This window comes from Prionailurus bengalensis, chromosome B2 (genome assembly GCF_016509475.1).
Source record: "Prionailurus bengalensis isolate Pbe53 chromosome B2, Fcat_Pben_1.1_paternal_pri, whole genome shotgun sequence".
Classification (NCBI taxonomy): Eukaryota; Metazoa; Chordata; class Mammalia; order Carnivora; family Felidae; genus Prionailurus; species Prionailurus bengalensis.
In genome coordinates this window covers 113406023-113422542 of record NC_057349.1, presented here as the reverse complement: position 1 = coordinate 113422542, position 16520 = coordinate 113406023, and the positions used below count along the sequence as shown (strand labels likewise).

The window sequence follows — 16520 nt, the reverse complement described above, 5'->3', positions numbered from 1 at the left end:
TCTCCACTGTCCTCAAATTTAAATTGGCACCGAGAGTAAGAGTAGGAAAAGCCTGGATGCCCCAGGTTCTGGGCACTGCAACTTTCCCAAGCACACTACTGTCATCTGCAGCCAATTCAAGAGAAGTAGGTGATTCTGCAAGCTGCAGTGGAGACAGGCAGGTAAGGTAAAACGTGACATGCACTTTAACCTTCAGTGAATGTGCACATGTCTCCAGTAGCAGCATTCAGGAGTGCAAGAAGAAAGTACCAGCTTTCCTGGGTCCCCAGGGGTCCTAGATCTTCTGACAATTTCTGCCAAGTTAAATAAAGTATTATTAAAATAAAATTATTATTCGATAGTTTTGTATCTAAAATTTAGTAACAAGGATTCCAAGAAAACCCATCCCAAACAAAGATAAATACAGACTATATGTAGCTTTCCCATCCCTGCTTCCCCTGCCTCCCGCCCTCCCCTTTTTCTTACTTGGTAGATTATTCATTTGGTGCTGGCATTATGGAAGCCATAGAACACATTGTAATCAAAGAAGGGACTATTTTGGTAGAGTTATTTCCTAGTAATAATAACAAAAGGGGAAAAAACAAACGTGTTTTAGAAGTATCAGGAACAATAAAGAGGAGTGAAACGTTTGTGAAGCTACGTCAATATCAAAATTATTAACCTCCTGTGACAAGGAGCTTCGAATGCTGGAGGAGTCAAAGAGACCTCCCATGAGAAAACTGCTGTTGAAACTCCAACACATGAAAGAGTCTATTAAATAAAAAAGCACATAGAAATGCCCAGCTTGATGTAACAAGGGAATCCAGAAGTTATCATCAGAGAGAGGGAAGCATTGCATGCCACGTCTTAGCTCCTTAAGGACTCTGATGATCCTGAAGTCTAAAACAAACATGGCTTTTTCTTATTTCTATGATGCACTTGGAGTTCTAGGTGGGTATTAACTATAGAACTGCTCTGTCTTTCCTAGACTTAAACTAAAATGTGGCTTCCTATAGGGTAGGTAGATAGGGAAACACATAAAAGAACAATTAAAACAAAAATTTCCTAACATCTATACAAAGAAATCCATCATTAACACAGTGAGATATAACGCCTCCCAGAAAGTGTTTGGTTAATGAATAATTAGTTCCAGAAAGAACATTAAGTGTATCAGGTTAGCCAAAGACAAGTCACAGACACTATAAAATACAATATAATGGAATTTAAGAAGGATCCTAGTCTAAAAAGCCCACAAAACCCACCTGTGTAAGAGGTCAAAGTATTTCAGCATTACAGATTTCTTCTGGATTAAAAAAATGACAGTAATATAAGAACCACATGTGTGGGCCTGCTATACTTATTCTAGAAGAGTCCTTGGTACAGTTTCATTAAAGATAAAATAGGAAAAACATCCAAATTTCCTTATGTTAGAAACAGTACATTTTCAAAGAAAAAGTGATATGTATAATTGGCAATTTTTCTGGTAGACCCTGAAGGTCCACAGCACCAAAAATGTGGCTGTAAGCTTCAGTGCCTTGCTTTCCTCATCTATACAATCAGGAGTTGGCCTAAATCTCTAAGGTACAGTCGTGTGAAATTTGATTTTAGAACTTTAATTTTAACAGGGCTTTAGAAATTACATTGCTTCTATTGAAACATTAAAAAAAAATTTAACGTTTATTTATTTTTCAGACAGAGAGAGATAGAGTGCAAGCTGGGGAGAGGCAGAGAGAGAGGAAGACAGAATCTGAAGCAGGCTCCAGGCTCCACGTTGTCAACACAGAGTCCAACGTGGGGCTTGAACCCACAAACTGTGAGATCATGACCTGAGCCTAAGTCGGACGCTTAACTGACTGAGCCACCCAGGCGCCCCTGATGAAACATTTTTTTAATGTTTTTTAATGTTTATTCACTTTTGAGAGAGAGAGAGCGTGAGTGGGAGAGGGGCAGAGAGACAGGGAGATGCAGAATCCGAAGCAGGCTCCAGGCTCTGAGCTGTCAGCACAGAGCTCAATGTGGGGCTCAAACCCACGACCTGAGCCCAAGTCAGACACTTAACCGACTGAACCACCCAGGTGCCCTGAAACATTTTTAAATAATAAAAGATGATAATTTTCTTTTCATCTCCTTAACATTCTGAAAGTTTCAGTGAAACACTCTAGGGGGTGCAAGCATAGGTAGAAAAGTATAATACATAAACATAAAAATTACGTTGAATGTCCGTGTTAACATGGGTTTGTGTCTAAGACAAGAAACAGATATTGGCAAATTCATTAATTAAAATCCTATTAACTATTTTTCATGTTAAACTATAATTTATTAAAACAGGACAACTCCCTTGATGAGAATTATTCTGGATACTGATCAACCAGAAGGTGTGCCCTTGCTTGGAATTTTATTTTCCTTTATTAACAATTCATGCTTAAGGAAGCTTAAGGCAGGTGTGTTAGCCAAGAGGTCTGCCCAGGTGATAATGTTAATGACTAGGTAGGAACAGGAAAAATGTGTGAGTTTTACAATTTTATTTTATTTTTTTTTTTAATTTTTTTTTAATGTTTGTTTATTTTTGAGAGAGAGAGAGAGAGAGAGAGAGAGAGAGAGAGAGAGAGAGAGAAAGCAGGGGATGGGCAGAGAGAGAGGGAGACACAGAATCCAAAGCAGGCTCTAGGCTCTGAGCTGTCAGCACAGAGCCGAACATGGGGCTCGAACTCACAGACTGTGAGATCATGACCTTAGCCAAAGTCGGGCGCTTAACCAACCGCCTGAGCACCTAGGTGCCCCGAGTTTTACAATTTTAAAAAACTGACTGGAAGACCTCTGTAAAGACATTTTTATTCTACCACATATACAAAAGGAAAACAATTTTTTCCAAAGATAGTATCTCCTAATCATTTTTATTATAAAGATGTCCTTAATGATGGACTGCCAAAAAATTTCAATGCCACTATCCCTGTTGGCCTAGACTGTCACATAACCGGTAAAATATCTCCTTTAGCAATTTAAAAATACCAATCTCTCTAGAGGTGTACAGTCAGCTCCTTGAACCCACCCAAGGGACCTCACATCACACTTCTCATGCTGCTGTGTCACAAATACTCTCTCCTTAAGGCCAGAGCAAGCTTTAGTTCCCTAGAATAATAAGCACTTTAAGAACTACAACCATGCCTCTCTACTGTCCTTAGGTTTAGATCTGCTCCACGGTATCCTTGTATTCTTAACAGAATTGCACTTCTAATTAGCAGCACTCGAGAATACCTAAATCTTCCTTCATTTAAAATTCAACTGGGTAGAAAGTTATAAAAGTGTTTCAGCACACAGTACTTATGATGACCTCAAATTTGCTGAATTGAAACCACTCATTAGCAGAAAACTATTCAAAAAATACCCTTCTAGAAATTCTAACATATGCAATCAGGAGAAATCTCTTATTCAAGAATAAGGTTAACTACTTTCAGATTAAAAAAAAAAAATCAAGACGCAGTTAGAATCTAATGGACCAACATTTTCCATTTGAGCTCACACTTACCTCTCCCGAGGAACAGCAAACCAGTACTCTGGCTGCTTTCTTCGTTTGCCATACTGCTGGACCATGGCTGCAGTGTGAGTGGCAAAGGATTTTCTCATTGGTTTTCCTACTTTAATGCACAGAAACATGGGTGGGGTCTTGCTTTTCTCTTCTTTTGAAGGAAGTATATCTGAATCACATATGAAAAAAAACTTCCTGAATACTGACAGTATTAGTGAAAGTCAAACCCTTCAAATTACAAAGAAGAGTGCCTGATCCCCTCTTAGTGATAGAAAATCAAAACATAGGGGGGAAAAATCCCACTAAATTAGAACTAATCACATTTTTCAGACCTTCTTTAACACAAAAGGAAAAAGCGTTGGATGTTTCAGGTTGGTCTATATCATATAAGATGCTACCTACTGGGAATATGCATAAAAACCAACACAACATGACAATTCACAAGAATATATAGCCATGAAGGGTACTGAGGACCGACTTACACCAGAAGGCAATTTAGTTTAGAATTGAAAGATCTTCAAAAACACTTCAAACTCCTGGGTCACCTGGGTGGCTGTCGGCTAAGCGTCCAACTCTTGATTTCGGCTCAGCTGGCAGTTTGAGAGTTTGAGGCCCGCATTGGGCTCTCCACCGACAGTGTGGAACCTGCTTGGGATTCTCCCTCTCGCTCTGCCCCTCCCCCCGACAAAAATAAATAAATAAACTTAAAAATTTATTAAAAAATTTCAAACCCTTTGTATTTGGAAATTCAAGGTAAAAAGGAAAGTTACTTGAATTTTTTTTTTTTAAAGCAAACTACTTTTGAACTAGAAATCTAGGTCACAGTTCAAGGTCCAAAATAGATACTATTATACTGATGCTAAGTTTTTTCTCAATGTATAAGTACAGATAAGCTCTATCCAGAAAAAGTTCTCAAATAATTATTCTAATTTTGCTTGCATTTGCAAGTTTCAGAAAGCCAACCATACAACAGAATATAAAGATACTTTAAACAAAAATGACTTACCTTCAATGGGTACCTGAATTCTCTTTAACAGCCACAACTGAATTTCGGACTTATTATCCATTTGTGCGCCTTGGCAGCTGTTGTCCAGAGTAGATTCTGAAGAGATGTCTAGAGACTCTTTATTCATATTTTCTTCTGTGGAAGACGCCAGTTGCAGTGGGAGGGACACTCTCTCTTTCATCCAGGTTTTATCTGGCTCCTTACTGTCCTCAGTTGGGGGACCACCTACCTGGGGAAGAGAACTACTAAGGGTGATATCTATTCCCAGTGGCTCAATACTTTTGCCATCACTTAATTCTGCCTTCTGCAAGTTTTCAGAGAACTGCGACCCTTCTTTGTTCTTATTAAGGTAATATTCAATGAGTTTAACTTTATCTAGATCTTCATGTATGTTCAGTGTGTTTTCCACCTGGCTTTCTGGGGAACCAGACTGCTTGTCCACCTCTGGCATTATATCTTGCTTCTCACAGGTTTCTAAATCTAGGGCCCCCTTCAGCTCAGCATCACTATCTGTTCCGGAAAAGCTCAGGGCTGACTGCACCTGCATTTTTGTAGTAGAACTGATTATTTGTGACTTAGCCTTCCTTAGCTCTTCTGGATCAAGAGTAAGGCACTCCTTTGAGGTGTCTCTTTTGTCCATTCCACTATCAGTTTGAGAAGAAAGTTCTTCCAAGTCAACAAAGTCATCATCTTCCCCTAAAAGGGAATTTTCTTTGGCTATAGATTCAAATGCAGCACGAGTGTCAGAAGGTTCCTTGCTGACCCTAGTCATTGTGGTAGATCCACTGGTTGCCTCTGTGGAAGATTCCAGGGTCTTTAGTTTTCCTGACACAGAGCTATCTGAGGGTTTTATGTGTGTGTATTCTGTTGACTTCTCCAGAGGTCTTGTTGATTTGGAATCTGAAGTGATGGTTCTCTCTCCGTTCTGCTGCCGTTTTTCCTTGTTGAGAGATTTGAACTTACTGAATGGGTTGATATCTTTTTCTGAAGCCAGGTCTTCCCATTCTCCAGGCCTGTACAGAGGACAAAGATCCTGAGGTAGGTCACTGTCGGGGGAAAAATGGTGGGTGCACATGGAATGTTAAAAACAAAACCAAAAACAAAATGGAGGAAAGGCAAAAACTAAAACATAAATATACCACAACTTAAATTTATGTGTAAATGATTTCAGAATAAGGAAATGAAATCAAGAAATTGACTTCAAAATGAAACAAATAAACTATAAGAAGGGGTAAAACAAAGGACCATGAGAGTCGCATATCCTACGAGAAGGACATGAATGATTTTTGAGGTCATTTATGAACATGGAGATGTCACCCACCAGATTTTTAATGATGAAATAATATTTCTGATATTCATGAAGGAAAGGACAAAGGAAATGTTTTAGTACAACGACTTAAATTCCTTAACTATGCAAAGCTTTTCCTTTTTATAAGATAGCATATAAACCAACTACATTAATTCTTAATGGTTCACTGACTGAGTAGCTACTCATTTAACTGTTGTAGAAATTACCAGCCCCAAACCCTAATTCTGAGTTTCATGACAAAGGATCTGATGTTTCCAATAACAGACATCCTTCTCTTCCTGAGGGAGATGCAAGAAGCTTATAGCACCTGCTCCATTTTACACTTTAAAAATTTATAGAAAAGTAAACCAAATAAGCTCTTACTTATGATACTAAGTTTAAAATTCTTAATTTCTTTACTCATAACAATATCATTTTACTTTATGGTGATGGACACTGGTTTATCATCTGAAACATACTGTCCCTTAACAACAGACGCTTTTCTACCCAGGTTTGAATGACACAAAAATATTGATTAAATATGTTCTCCAAAGTTGAAAATAAATGGTCAAGAAACATAATTTTTAAGCTATGACTGGAAAAATTTTGAGTAACCTGTATTTTCACTTACCTTAGTATTAACACTGGGTTAAAACACAGATATATAAAACCCTCCTAAAAAATAACATTGTTAAATTTCAGAAATAATTTCTAAAAAGGCTAGATCATATTTAGGTAATACTTTATTTTTTTAAATTTACTGTCAAATTGGCTAACATACAGTGCATACAGTGTGCTCTTGGTTTGGGGGGTAGATCCCCATGATTCATCAGTACTCTATCTATTTTTCTGGCTTTGAAATAATTATGGCCATAAACCAACAGAGTACCAGGAAGTTCTCAAGTTATAAGACTATCTCCCCAAAGTTATTTCATAAATCACACACATGAAATATCCATGCTTTTTCTAATACAAATAAAAGCCTCCATAATTGTTAGGCTTTCATAAATGCTTTAAAAAAACTTCTTTAATTCATAATTCATTTCAATTCAATAAGCATTCATTGAGCCGCTAAATGCCATATGCTAAAGGACGATTTTGACAATGTGTTTGTTCTGCAGGAAGCTGCATGCACAAAAATGTTCTGCCCAACACTAGCATCCCGGGAGACATTAAAGATGCTTCAGTCCTAGAGTCAGATAAGTAGTGTAACGTGTCATAATTTCCATTTTAGGACCCCAAATTTAATTTGGCATATTAGAGGTTATAAGAAGTCTTGCAACAAAGAAACCCAGTTCTTCACATACTTGGTTAATAAGCAAAACTTTCTTCCATGAACATCCAAGACCCTTTCTCATCTCTTCCTGATCTAGCTTGAGCCCCATGAATAGATGTGACTACATTCTGCTCAGCCTCTTACTTTACTTTGTCTACTCCTCCCTTCTTGTTCATCTACCTAATCCAAGTGGGGATTAACTTGTTTTTTTGGCACCATAGCTGCCAAGCACTGCTGGGGCAAAGTACACAGTGGTGTCAACTGTCTCTACTGTTAATGTTTTCCAGACTCAGCCAGACACCTAATGTTGATCAATAATCCCTTCAGTTGTTCCCTTCCTATTCTCTGCGGCTACAAAATGTCCTACACAAAAAATACAAAGCCTGAAGTAGAGGGTGGGGAGATTTCACTCACACTCACACACACACACACACACACACTTTTAAAAACTATTTGCACATTGCAGTTACAGAATTTATACATGCTTTATCATACAATTTTTGGTAATAATGACATTTTAAGATATTTCTAACTTTTAAACAATTGATGGAGTTCTGAAGTCGATACGAATTTTATATCACACCAATTTCACTCACACATTCTATTTTGCCCATTGGTGCACATATTGTTCACTAGACTGAAAAGTCTTCACATATCTGCATTCAAGGTGAGAATCAGTGAATAATACTGAAAGAAACTGAACATAGTAGGAGCCAATTCTTAATTCTTCTCTTTCCCTCCAGCTATAGCATTAACTTCGTATCCCAGATCATTAAAAATCTCACAATGAGAGAAATCTTTCTGTAAAGACATACCTTCCTTTCCTAAATTAAAAAGAATACTTAACATCCTAAGCTGAAGATGTACAATAGTATTATCCCATTAGAAACCATCATTGGGCAAGAAATGCCCCCATTTGCCTGGTCATTCACTTCTAAACTTAACTAGTTCTTTTTTTTTTTTTTTAAACGTTTATTTATTTTTGAGACAGAGAGAGACAGAGCATGAGCAGGGGAGAGGCAGAGAGAGAGGGAGACACAGAATCTGAAGCACGCTCCAGGCTCTGAGCAGTCGGCACAGAGCCCGATGCAGGGCTCGAACTCATGGACCGTGAGATCATGACCTGAGCTGAAGTCGGACGCTTAACTGACTGAGCCACCCAGGCGCCCCTAAACTTAACTATTTCTTTACTTATCTTCTTTCTTCTTGTCACAGAGAACCTAATGTTCATTCCTTATTTCTAAAACTAGCTCCTCATGTCCTCCTCTCTGCCTCCATCTAAGATCCCAAGGTAGCGGGACACTCCCTCATGAGGGTTTTCATGGAATGCCATGTGCAGTTCTATATGGTGCCATTTCGTTACCACATTTCTCCATCTGTCTTTTGCACCCAGTAGACTATAAGCTCCTCAAGGGCAGAGGCCATGACCCACTCATCTTCACATCCTTGTCACACAAGAGGCATGCACTAAGATGAACTAGAAGCCTCGACTGCATGGACAAGATTCCCCAGAACAATGAACAGAGTTTCAGATATGAATTAAAGGTTCATATAACAGCTATACTTAAAAGGTATCAGGCTATTTTCTAAGAGTTTTAGTATATCAATACATTGAGTTCTTAAAACAGACTTATAAGCTGAAGAACACTCTTCATTCCATTTAACAGATAAGAAAACTGAGGCTTGGGACTGAGCAACTCATGCAGGTCATGGGGCTGTCAGTGGCTGAACCAGGACAACCCAGGCGGTGTGGCTCCAGAATTAATTCATCACGCAGAACTGCCTGGCCTGCAACACTGCCTCCTACTTCTCACTTGGATACTTCGGGCAGAATTTAGAAACTACCTCAGTGCCCATGCTCTGCGCTGGCTTCAGTGGCTTGGAGCTGAGTAAGGGCCAAGTGGGTCTGATGCCAAGGACTCTGAGAGTCCAGGGAGACCTGCTGGTATAAATTCCTAAGGACGATGTGTGTGGGTTAGTTCTCTAGCTGCCTGCCCTTCTTTTCATAAGTCCCAAGGGCTAGTTTCTCTTTGCACAATTAGGACCCACCGCTTTCCCTCTACCTTCCTATCATGGAGGTTTCTGAAGAATTTTACTACTAGGAGATCTAGAGAAACGGAAACATTGACAAAGTGACAGTAGGAATCATATTATCCCTTAAATGAATTGATACCCTGAGCTTTCTTAACCCTCTTTCTCTTTCTTCATGGGAAGCTTCCTTTTCTCTCTTTTACAAAACAAAAACAAAACAAAAAAACCCTCAGTTTTATAAGGCAAAAATAATCAAGACTAAGATAATATTCATCTACGTTTCAGAAACAAACAGATCAGTATTGCTCCGTCTTCATACCACTTAGGGTGGTCCGGCTACGGCCGCAGCGGCCTCAGCCCTCTCCACTCAGAGCTCTCTCTGCAGGATTTAGGGAACACCTGAGTTAGGAAGCCTGCCTACCCTAGAATTTGAATGAGAACAAAATTCAACTAAACTAAAGAAAAATACTATTCTCTTACTGAGAACCAGACTAAAATTCTTTCGGAGAAACTATTTCTTATTTCATTGATTCATTAAGAACATGCACTGCTTTTCAGAAAAATAAGCCAAGAAATGCCATTTTTATGTGTTGGCTTTTTTGCTTTTCTCCTTTCATTTTTATATGTGCAGCTTTTCCCTTCATCTCCATTCCCTCTCTCTCTATTCTTTAAAAAATTTACTGCACAAATCTTCCACCTTCAAATTCATCTCTATACAATCTCCCACTGCTGCCAACTCCCTCACTTTTTAATTGCATTTAATTCTCCAAACACCGGAATTCTGTTTGTTTCTGGTAAACAAAGAAATATCTCTTACGATGGCAAGGCATCTTTGATCTTCATGTGGGAAATGTCGTTGTAGAGGGCAATGGAAACCACCTCTTCCATGGGGCAAATGAGGCCATACTCCTCACAACCATTTTCAATGACCAGGGGATCAGACTTGTGAGGGTCAAACATGATGTTGTTTGGAGTAACAATCATGACGCCTCCGACCACACCCTACAGGAGAAAGGGACAGGACAGAATCACCACGGGCAGAAATCCAACCACGGCAGCTTTAATGGACTCGTGTTAACATTCTGTTGACTCTGGCGTACCATGGTATCCCATCACACCCCCTTTAAGAGCAGGAGAACAACAAGCTGAAGAAATGCAAAGTTGGGTACTGTGTGGCGAGGCAGAGAAAACAGAGCTGCCTCACTAAAGCAGTCAACCGAGCCTGGTTCTGGAACAGCTGCTGCCATAGTACTATTGTGGTGGGATCTTGGGCTGCACATCTATGCCTCACACTCCCCAGTCCCCTGTAAAATGGCAGGGCTGTCCCAAGTGCTTTCCCAATTGAGAACTGGGTGTTTTACAATCTACTCAGCACATGTTCACTATGTGTCCAACCAGTATATGGTACAGTACATGGTACACGGCATCTGTCTCAGAGCCATGGTGCAAATTAGAGTCCTAGTATTTTTCTCTCAAATGTTTAGAAAGGTCACATCCTATTTGTGCCAGCAAAATTCGACACAAATAGAAATATGAAATATTTTGCAGCCAGAGATGAATATAGCTAAACTATGGAGGCTAATAGTAAACAAACAGTAATTTGGTGGGAACTTTTGTCCGTACCTTGGTCAGTTTACTGTTTTATAGATGGCAACAGGGATATTATCTACCAGAGACAGCAGGACACAGAGGACTCCCCATAGGTAGATTATTTACCTTGGTCCTCTTCATGAGTTAACTGATCATCTTTGTGAAACATTTTGCATTTCAGGCATTACTTATTCTTGGTTGCAAAAGTTAAAATGCCTATGAATAGTGTATTTTCCTACCATTTGGAACCTGGCATGAAGTCTCTACTCTGCACACAGGAATTGACTTTACATCAACATAACCCCTTCTTCAGAGGCTCACTGAAAGTTGGATTTGTTCTTTGTAAATCACACCAACCACCAAAAAAACTAAATACACAACACAGCAGACATTATTTTTAATACCAGCATCTCCAGCAGCAAATGGGTTGAGAATTGAACATTTCCGAAGTTAGGTACTAAGGTCTTTACATCAATTATCCCTTTTAATTACCACCCCCTACAGAGTCAATTTTATTATAGTTCCTATTTCATAGGTGAGGAAAATGGAAGCTTTGGCAACTTAAATACCCTGCCTATAGTCTCAGAGCAAGCAGACAGCAGAGTTGGATTTTATTTTTTAATTTTTTTAATGTTTATTTATCTTTGAGAGAAAGAGAGAGAGAAAGAGAGAGAGAGAGAAAGAGAGAGAGAAAGAGAGAGAGAAAGAGAGAGAATGCAAGTGGGGGAGGGGCGGAGAGAAAGGGAGACACAGAATCTGAAGCAGGCTCCAGACTCTGAGCTGTCAGCACAGAGCCCGGACGCGGGGCTCAAACTCATGAAGGGCAAGATCATGACCTGAGCCAAAGTAGGATGCTTGACTGAAGGAGCCACCCAGGCGCCCCAGCAGAGTTGGATTTTAAATTCACTAACTCCAGTCTTTACTGTTAAGCATATACTATATTGTCTCCCTAGCAATTAATAAGCCAAGAATTGAAAGATAAAATGATAAGTCCTAGATCACAAAGAATCATATTTCTCCTAATATATAAAATGCTAGGGATCCAACAGGGGAAAACAAATGGACACTTATGAAATCTTAAGCTGAAACTTTGGGAAAGATATTTTAATGTCTCCTATCTTCAGTAATTTTAAACCTAAGTTAGTTTTCCATGGAGTTGAAGAAAAGGAAACAAATGACACTGCCATATACCTTTCCATCAGTGAAGTATCGACAATTCATTTTTAGAAATTTTACCACGCCTGGCTCATCTTCTTCAGAAGTGGATGATAAGACTCTTTCAATGGGTTTTAAGGCCTTTCTTGCTAAGTCAGCATCCTTTAAGAAAGCAAAATTCCCAAAATCAAATGGAAGCCCTTTTTAAACAGATTATTTCTATAAATCAAGCCACATAAGTTTCCTATAAGGAACCTGTTTCTATTCACCTTGAACATGAAAAAGAGCCAAATATGCTTCATTCTCCAAGAATTATCACAAATACAATTAAGTATCCAAATCAAACTAAGATTTAAACAACAACAACAGTAAGGGTGTATGTATGAACTCATAAAAATGGCTCATCAAATGTCTTTAGAAAATAACCTAAATGAAATAATTCATATTTGACTCATGGTTCGATTTCTCTAGAAAAAGGAGTAAAAGCAGTACAAATCAACTATCTGTCTCATCCAGAGTTTAATTGCATACTTTTACATATAAAAGGTGTGCATTTTTCCCTCTGAGACCTTAAATATGAAATAGGTTTCTTTTTGATAGGACATATTCTCTCAACTAAGACAAATCCTTAACCCTACCCCCTTTGGGGAAATTTCAGATAAAATCCTGTGAAAAACAACACATAAAATTCTATAACTCAAAAATTATTTGATAAATATGAATGTTAGTTCACGAATGACATACATACAGGCAGTTTATCATATTCTGCATCTGATGATGAAGGAGACACAGTAGCACCAGGACTGGATGATGATAATCTTAAGGTACTGGAAGGAAAGTTAGCATCTGGCACGAAAAGGACCTGAGAATGGGAAAGACAAGTGAAGTGAATATCGAGATCAGGCAAACACTGGACAGTGTTTAGGGCATTACTTTCTGTACAGAATCAGGCTAAGTACATGACTAAGACTTGGTTGGGGGCACCTGGGTGTCTCAGTCAGTTAAGTGTATGACTTTGGCTCAGGTCATGATCTCACAGTTCCTGAGTTCAAGCCCCACAATGGGCTCACTGCTGTCAGCACAGAGCCTGCTTCGGATCCTCTGATCCCCTCTCTCTCTGCCCCATCCCAACTCACATGCTCTCTCTCTCCCTCAAAAATAAAGTAGACATTAAAAAAAAAAGTCTGTTCTCTTAAAAAAAAAAAAAAAAGACCTAGTTGGCCTTCCCAAAACTTCTAAGTACCTTGGAGGCTTCTGGACTAATCCATGAAACAATTACTCATAATATGAATGCGTTCAGTGCAAAAGGTATGGAACATACCCACAGACACTGCAGGAGCTCACAGAGGGGAGAACAAGGTGGGTGAGTACTCTGGGCATGTCATATAAAGCAAGTGGGTCCAAGTGAGGCTTTGAACAGCATAGAAGATTTAGAGAGGAAAGATGATTCCAGGGAGGGGCACTAAGGACAGGGAAGAAAGGAAAGAGTAGCATGGCATGCTTCTAAACCCAACACCTGTATCAGGAAGAAATGGAACAAATTCACGCTTGCTAACTCTCAGCAGGCCCTGAGTACTAACGTAACATCGTTACAAGTTGTACAAGGTAATATCAATAATCTCAATAATTTCTACCACCAACTTATCTAAAAACAAAAATTGAAATCTCCCACAGTGTACAAAATAGCCTATTTCCGCAAAATGTACTGGTGCCTGAAATGTTATTATGATCTTATCATTCAAGACTCTTACAGTGAGACATGCAACATTTTGGCATATATCATATACAGTCTTAAAATGATGTCCTTTAGGGCTGCCTGGGTGGCTCAGTCGGTTGAGCGTCCGACTTCAGCCCAGGTCATGATCTCGTGGTCCGTGAGTTCAAGCCCCGCGTTGGGCTCTGTGCTGACAGCTCGGAGCCCAGAGCCTGTTTCAGATTCTGTATCTCCCTCTCTCTCTGACCCTCCCCTGTTCATGCTCTGTCTCTCTCTGTCTCAAAAATAAATACACATAAAAAAAAAAATTTTAATGATTTTCCTTTAATGTTATAAAACAGAATTCAGCACTAATTGTATAACAACTGTTCACACTTTCCCATCCTATCTCTGTTTTAACTTTAGTTATTTAAATCTCTCTTCAATCCAGAAAAAAGTGAGACAACAACAAAAGACACATTCTGATAAAGGTAGGAAAACCAATATCAAGGAGAATAACATGAGGACTAATTACTATTGAAAGTATGTACTCCAAAATTACCAAACACTCTTTGAGGGGTGGGCCATAAAACGGGTTCTGAGTTTCCAAATAACCAATGCAAAGGGACAGACATCATTAGTCAGCAGAATTCAACGTCTATAAGATAAAAACAAACCAGTCTTGGGGTGCCTGGGTGGCTCAGTCATTTAAGCATCTGACTCTTGGTTTCGGCTCAGGTCACGATCTCGTGGCTTTGTGGGTCTGAGCCCCACATTGGGCTCTGCGCTGGCAGTGAGGAGCCTGCTTGGGATTCTCTCTCCCTCTCTCTCTCTCTCTCTCTCTCTCTCAAAATAAATAAACTTAAAAAAAAAACCCAGTCTCTCATAAGTAGAAGTATTTTCTCATTAAGTCTCATGAAGAGTATCCCAGTCTGAACTACTTGTCTTTGATGACACACTGACAATTAATACAATAACCAGTTTGGGAGGACTGTTCTTAATAACATCTGCAATGTAGATCAACGGCAAATGCTAAAGTGTAGAGTTCTACAAATGTACCTTACAGAGGGCTAAAATTTTATGCTCTCTTATCTCATGTATCTGGACAAGAGGAATGAATGGATAACATTTCTTCCAAGCAATTCTCCATTAACAGTTTTTGTATCTGAGTTTTGACAAGTGTTAGGCAACACAGGTTAAGATTCTATTGTCTGGCATGTTCTAAATGTCCAATCAAAAGGATAATTCCTGTGCTTAAACAGTTCATTACAGTGTAGAGGTGACAGTTGGATGTTGGGACGCTCAGTCAGAAGATGTGCTACCTCAACATGGAGGTGAGCCAGGAACATGGGCAGGGGTAAGGGCGGTTTACCTACTGACTGCAGAAAACAATTCTGCTCCAACACACAGGCATAACTGTCAAATTTTTCAAAGCATGTGTAGCCAAGGTGCTCGATGAATATAAAAACAGCTTAAACCTATATCTGCAAGGTAACTTCTGAGTGTGCTTTAGATAAACTACTTGAAAAAGTATATTCTTTGTACATGTCCTGAAATTTGATGTAAGTATCCAAACTAATAGCCAAACTCAGGACCTTCTAAAACTATTGTTTAGGCCTCAGCTGTTTACATTTATCTGCTATTGTTTTTGGTCTTTTAAGCAACAAAAGGGTCTACAGTTTTAAGATTTAAAAGCTTCAGGTAACTGCCTCTGAAAATTACTTCTTACATGTAGTCACTTACCTAGCCAGACCAGTTTCCTTTCCTACCTCACGGTGACCATCAAATCAGTCTCTAGAAGAGTGAAGCTCACATTTTTTTGGAGCCAGAGCAGACAAAAATAGTCTTGAATGATCAGATCTACTGAGATGAAAGCAATACCTACCCCACTCAGAGTATTTAAAAATCCTTGAAAACAAAAAGTTGTCTACAGTTTTTGAAAACCCCTTGATTTCACTCTTCTTGATTTCTTATCTTTGTCAACAAAATCCTAATTCTATCTGGGTCCTGGGACAACCAACAGCATACAACTGTTTAGTCATATGAGGGCTGGACTGCATAGCAAATGCTAGAAAAGCCATCAGAGATAACGTGGCCCAACACCTAACTTCAGGGATTAGGAAACTGAGGTCCAAAAAAGGAAGGGACTCACCCACATCAAACAGTTACTACAAGGCCAGTCAGAAACAAAGTGTTAGAGATCCTACTTTGGTATTTTTTCCATTATAATAGGCATATTAAAACAGTCCATTGGTTACTGGACCTTAACCCAGTACCAATATTTTGTTTATGGACATAGTAAAAAAAATAAGGAATTGCTCTAAATTATTTTCCTACATTCTAGTGACTACAGTCTCTGTTTTTTTTTTAATGTTTTATTTATTTTTGAGAGAGTGTAAGCAGGGGAGGGACAAAGAGAGAAGGGCAGAAGATCTGAAGCAGGCTCTGCACTGACAGCAGTGAGCCCGACATGGGGCTTGAACTCACAAACCATGAGATCATGACCTGTGCCAAAGTCAGATGCTCATATGACTGAGCCACCCAGGTGCCCCTAGTGACTATAGACTTCAGCCTTGAATTAGTAAATACACGTCTAGGTTCTCTGCTATGGGTCAGTTACATAACACGCAGTAATACTTCAGATTATAAGAAATCCCCAAAAGGAGAGATCTACTGTTAGTTTTCTTAGAAATAAATTTTCACTAATTTTTGAGAAGTTTTAATGCATATCTCCCTTCAATTACCTGGTGCTGGAAGTATGCTAATTTCTCCTTTTAACAAGAACATAAATACTAAAAGTACCATAATATAAACTGGCCAGCTTATGGCCTGTTGGCTTCATGTGCTGCCCTTGAATAAAACGCAAAGAACAATCTCATTGTTACCTCAATAAAGTTGTCTTTAAAAGTAATAGTATCTATTCTGGAAGAATTAAAGGTCACTATAATGTAGAGATGCAGAAAAATGCTCAAGTCA

General features: G+C 39.0%; 1 protein-coding gene across 9 annotated transcripts in view; it reads right to left on the bottom strand.

The window, feature by feature from the left end:
• Positions 1–16520, bottom strand: part of NCOA7 (nuclear receptor coactivator 7) — a 163922-nt gene that overhangs the window by 44913 nt on the left and 102489 nt on the right. For 5 of the 9 annotated variants that reach the window (XM_043592261.1, XM_043592257.1, XM_043592255.1 and 2 more), the window contains 5 exons: positions 12600–12713; positions 11888–12013; positions 9924–10108; positions 4512–5557; positions 3506–3674 (listed from right to left, as the gene is read on the bottom strand). In XM_043592261.1, coding sequence (XP_043448196.1) covers positions 3506–3674; positions 4512–5557; positions 9924–10108; positions 11888–12013; positions 12600–12713 — 1640 coding nt within the window. The remainder of the gene's footprint in view (positions 1–3505; positions 3675–4511; positions 5558–9923; positions 10109–11887; positions 12014–12599; positions 12714–16520) is intronic. The other 4 variants (XM_043592262.1, XM_043592258.1, XM_043592259.1 and 1 more) reach the window with 1 other exon arrangement.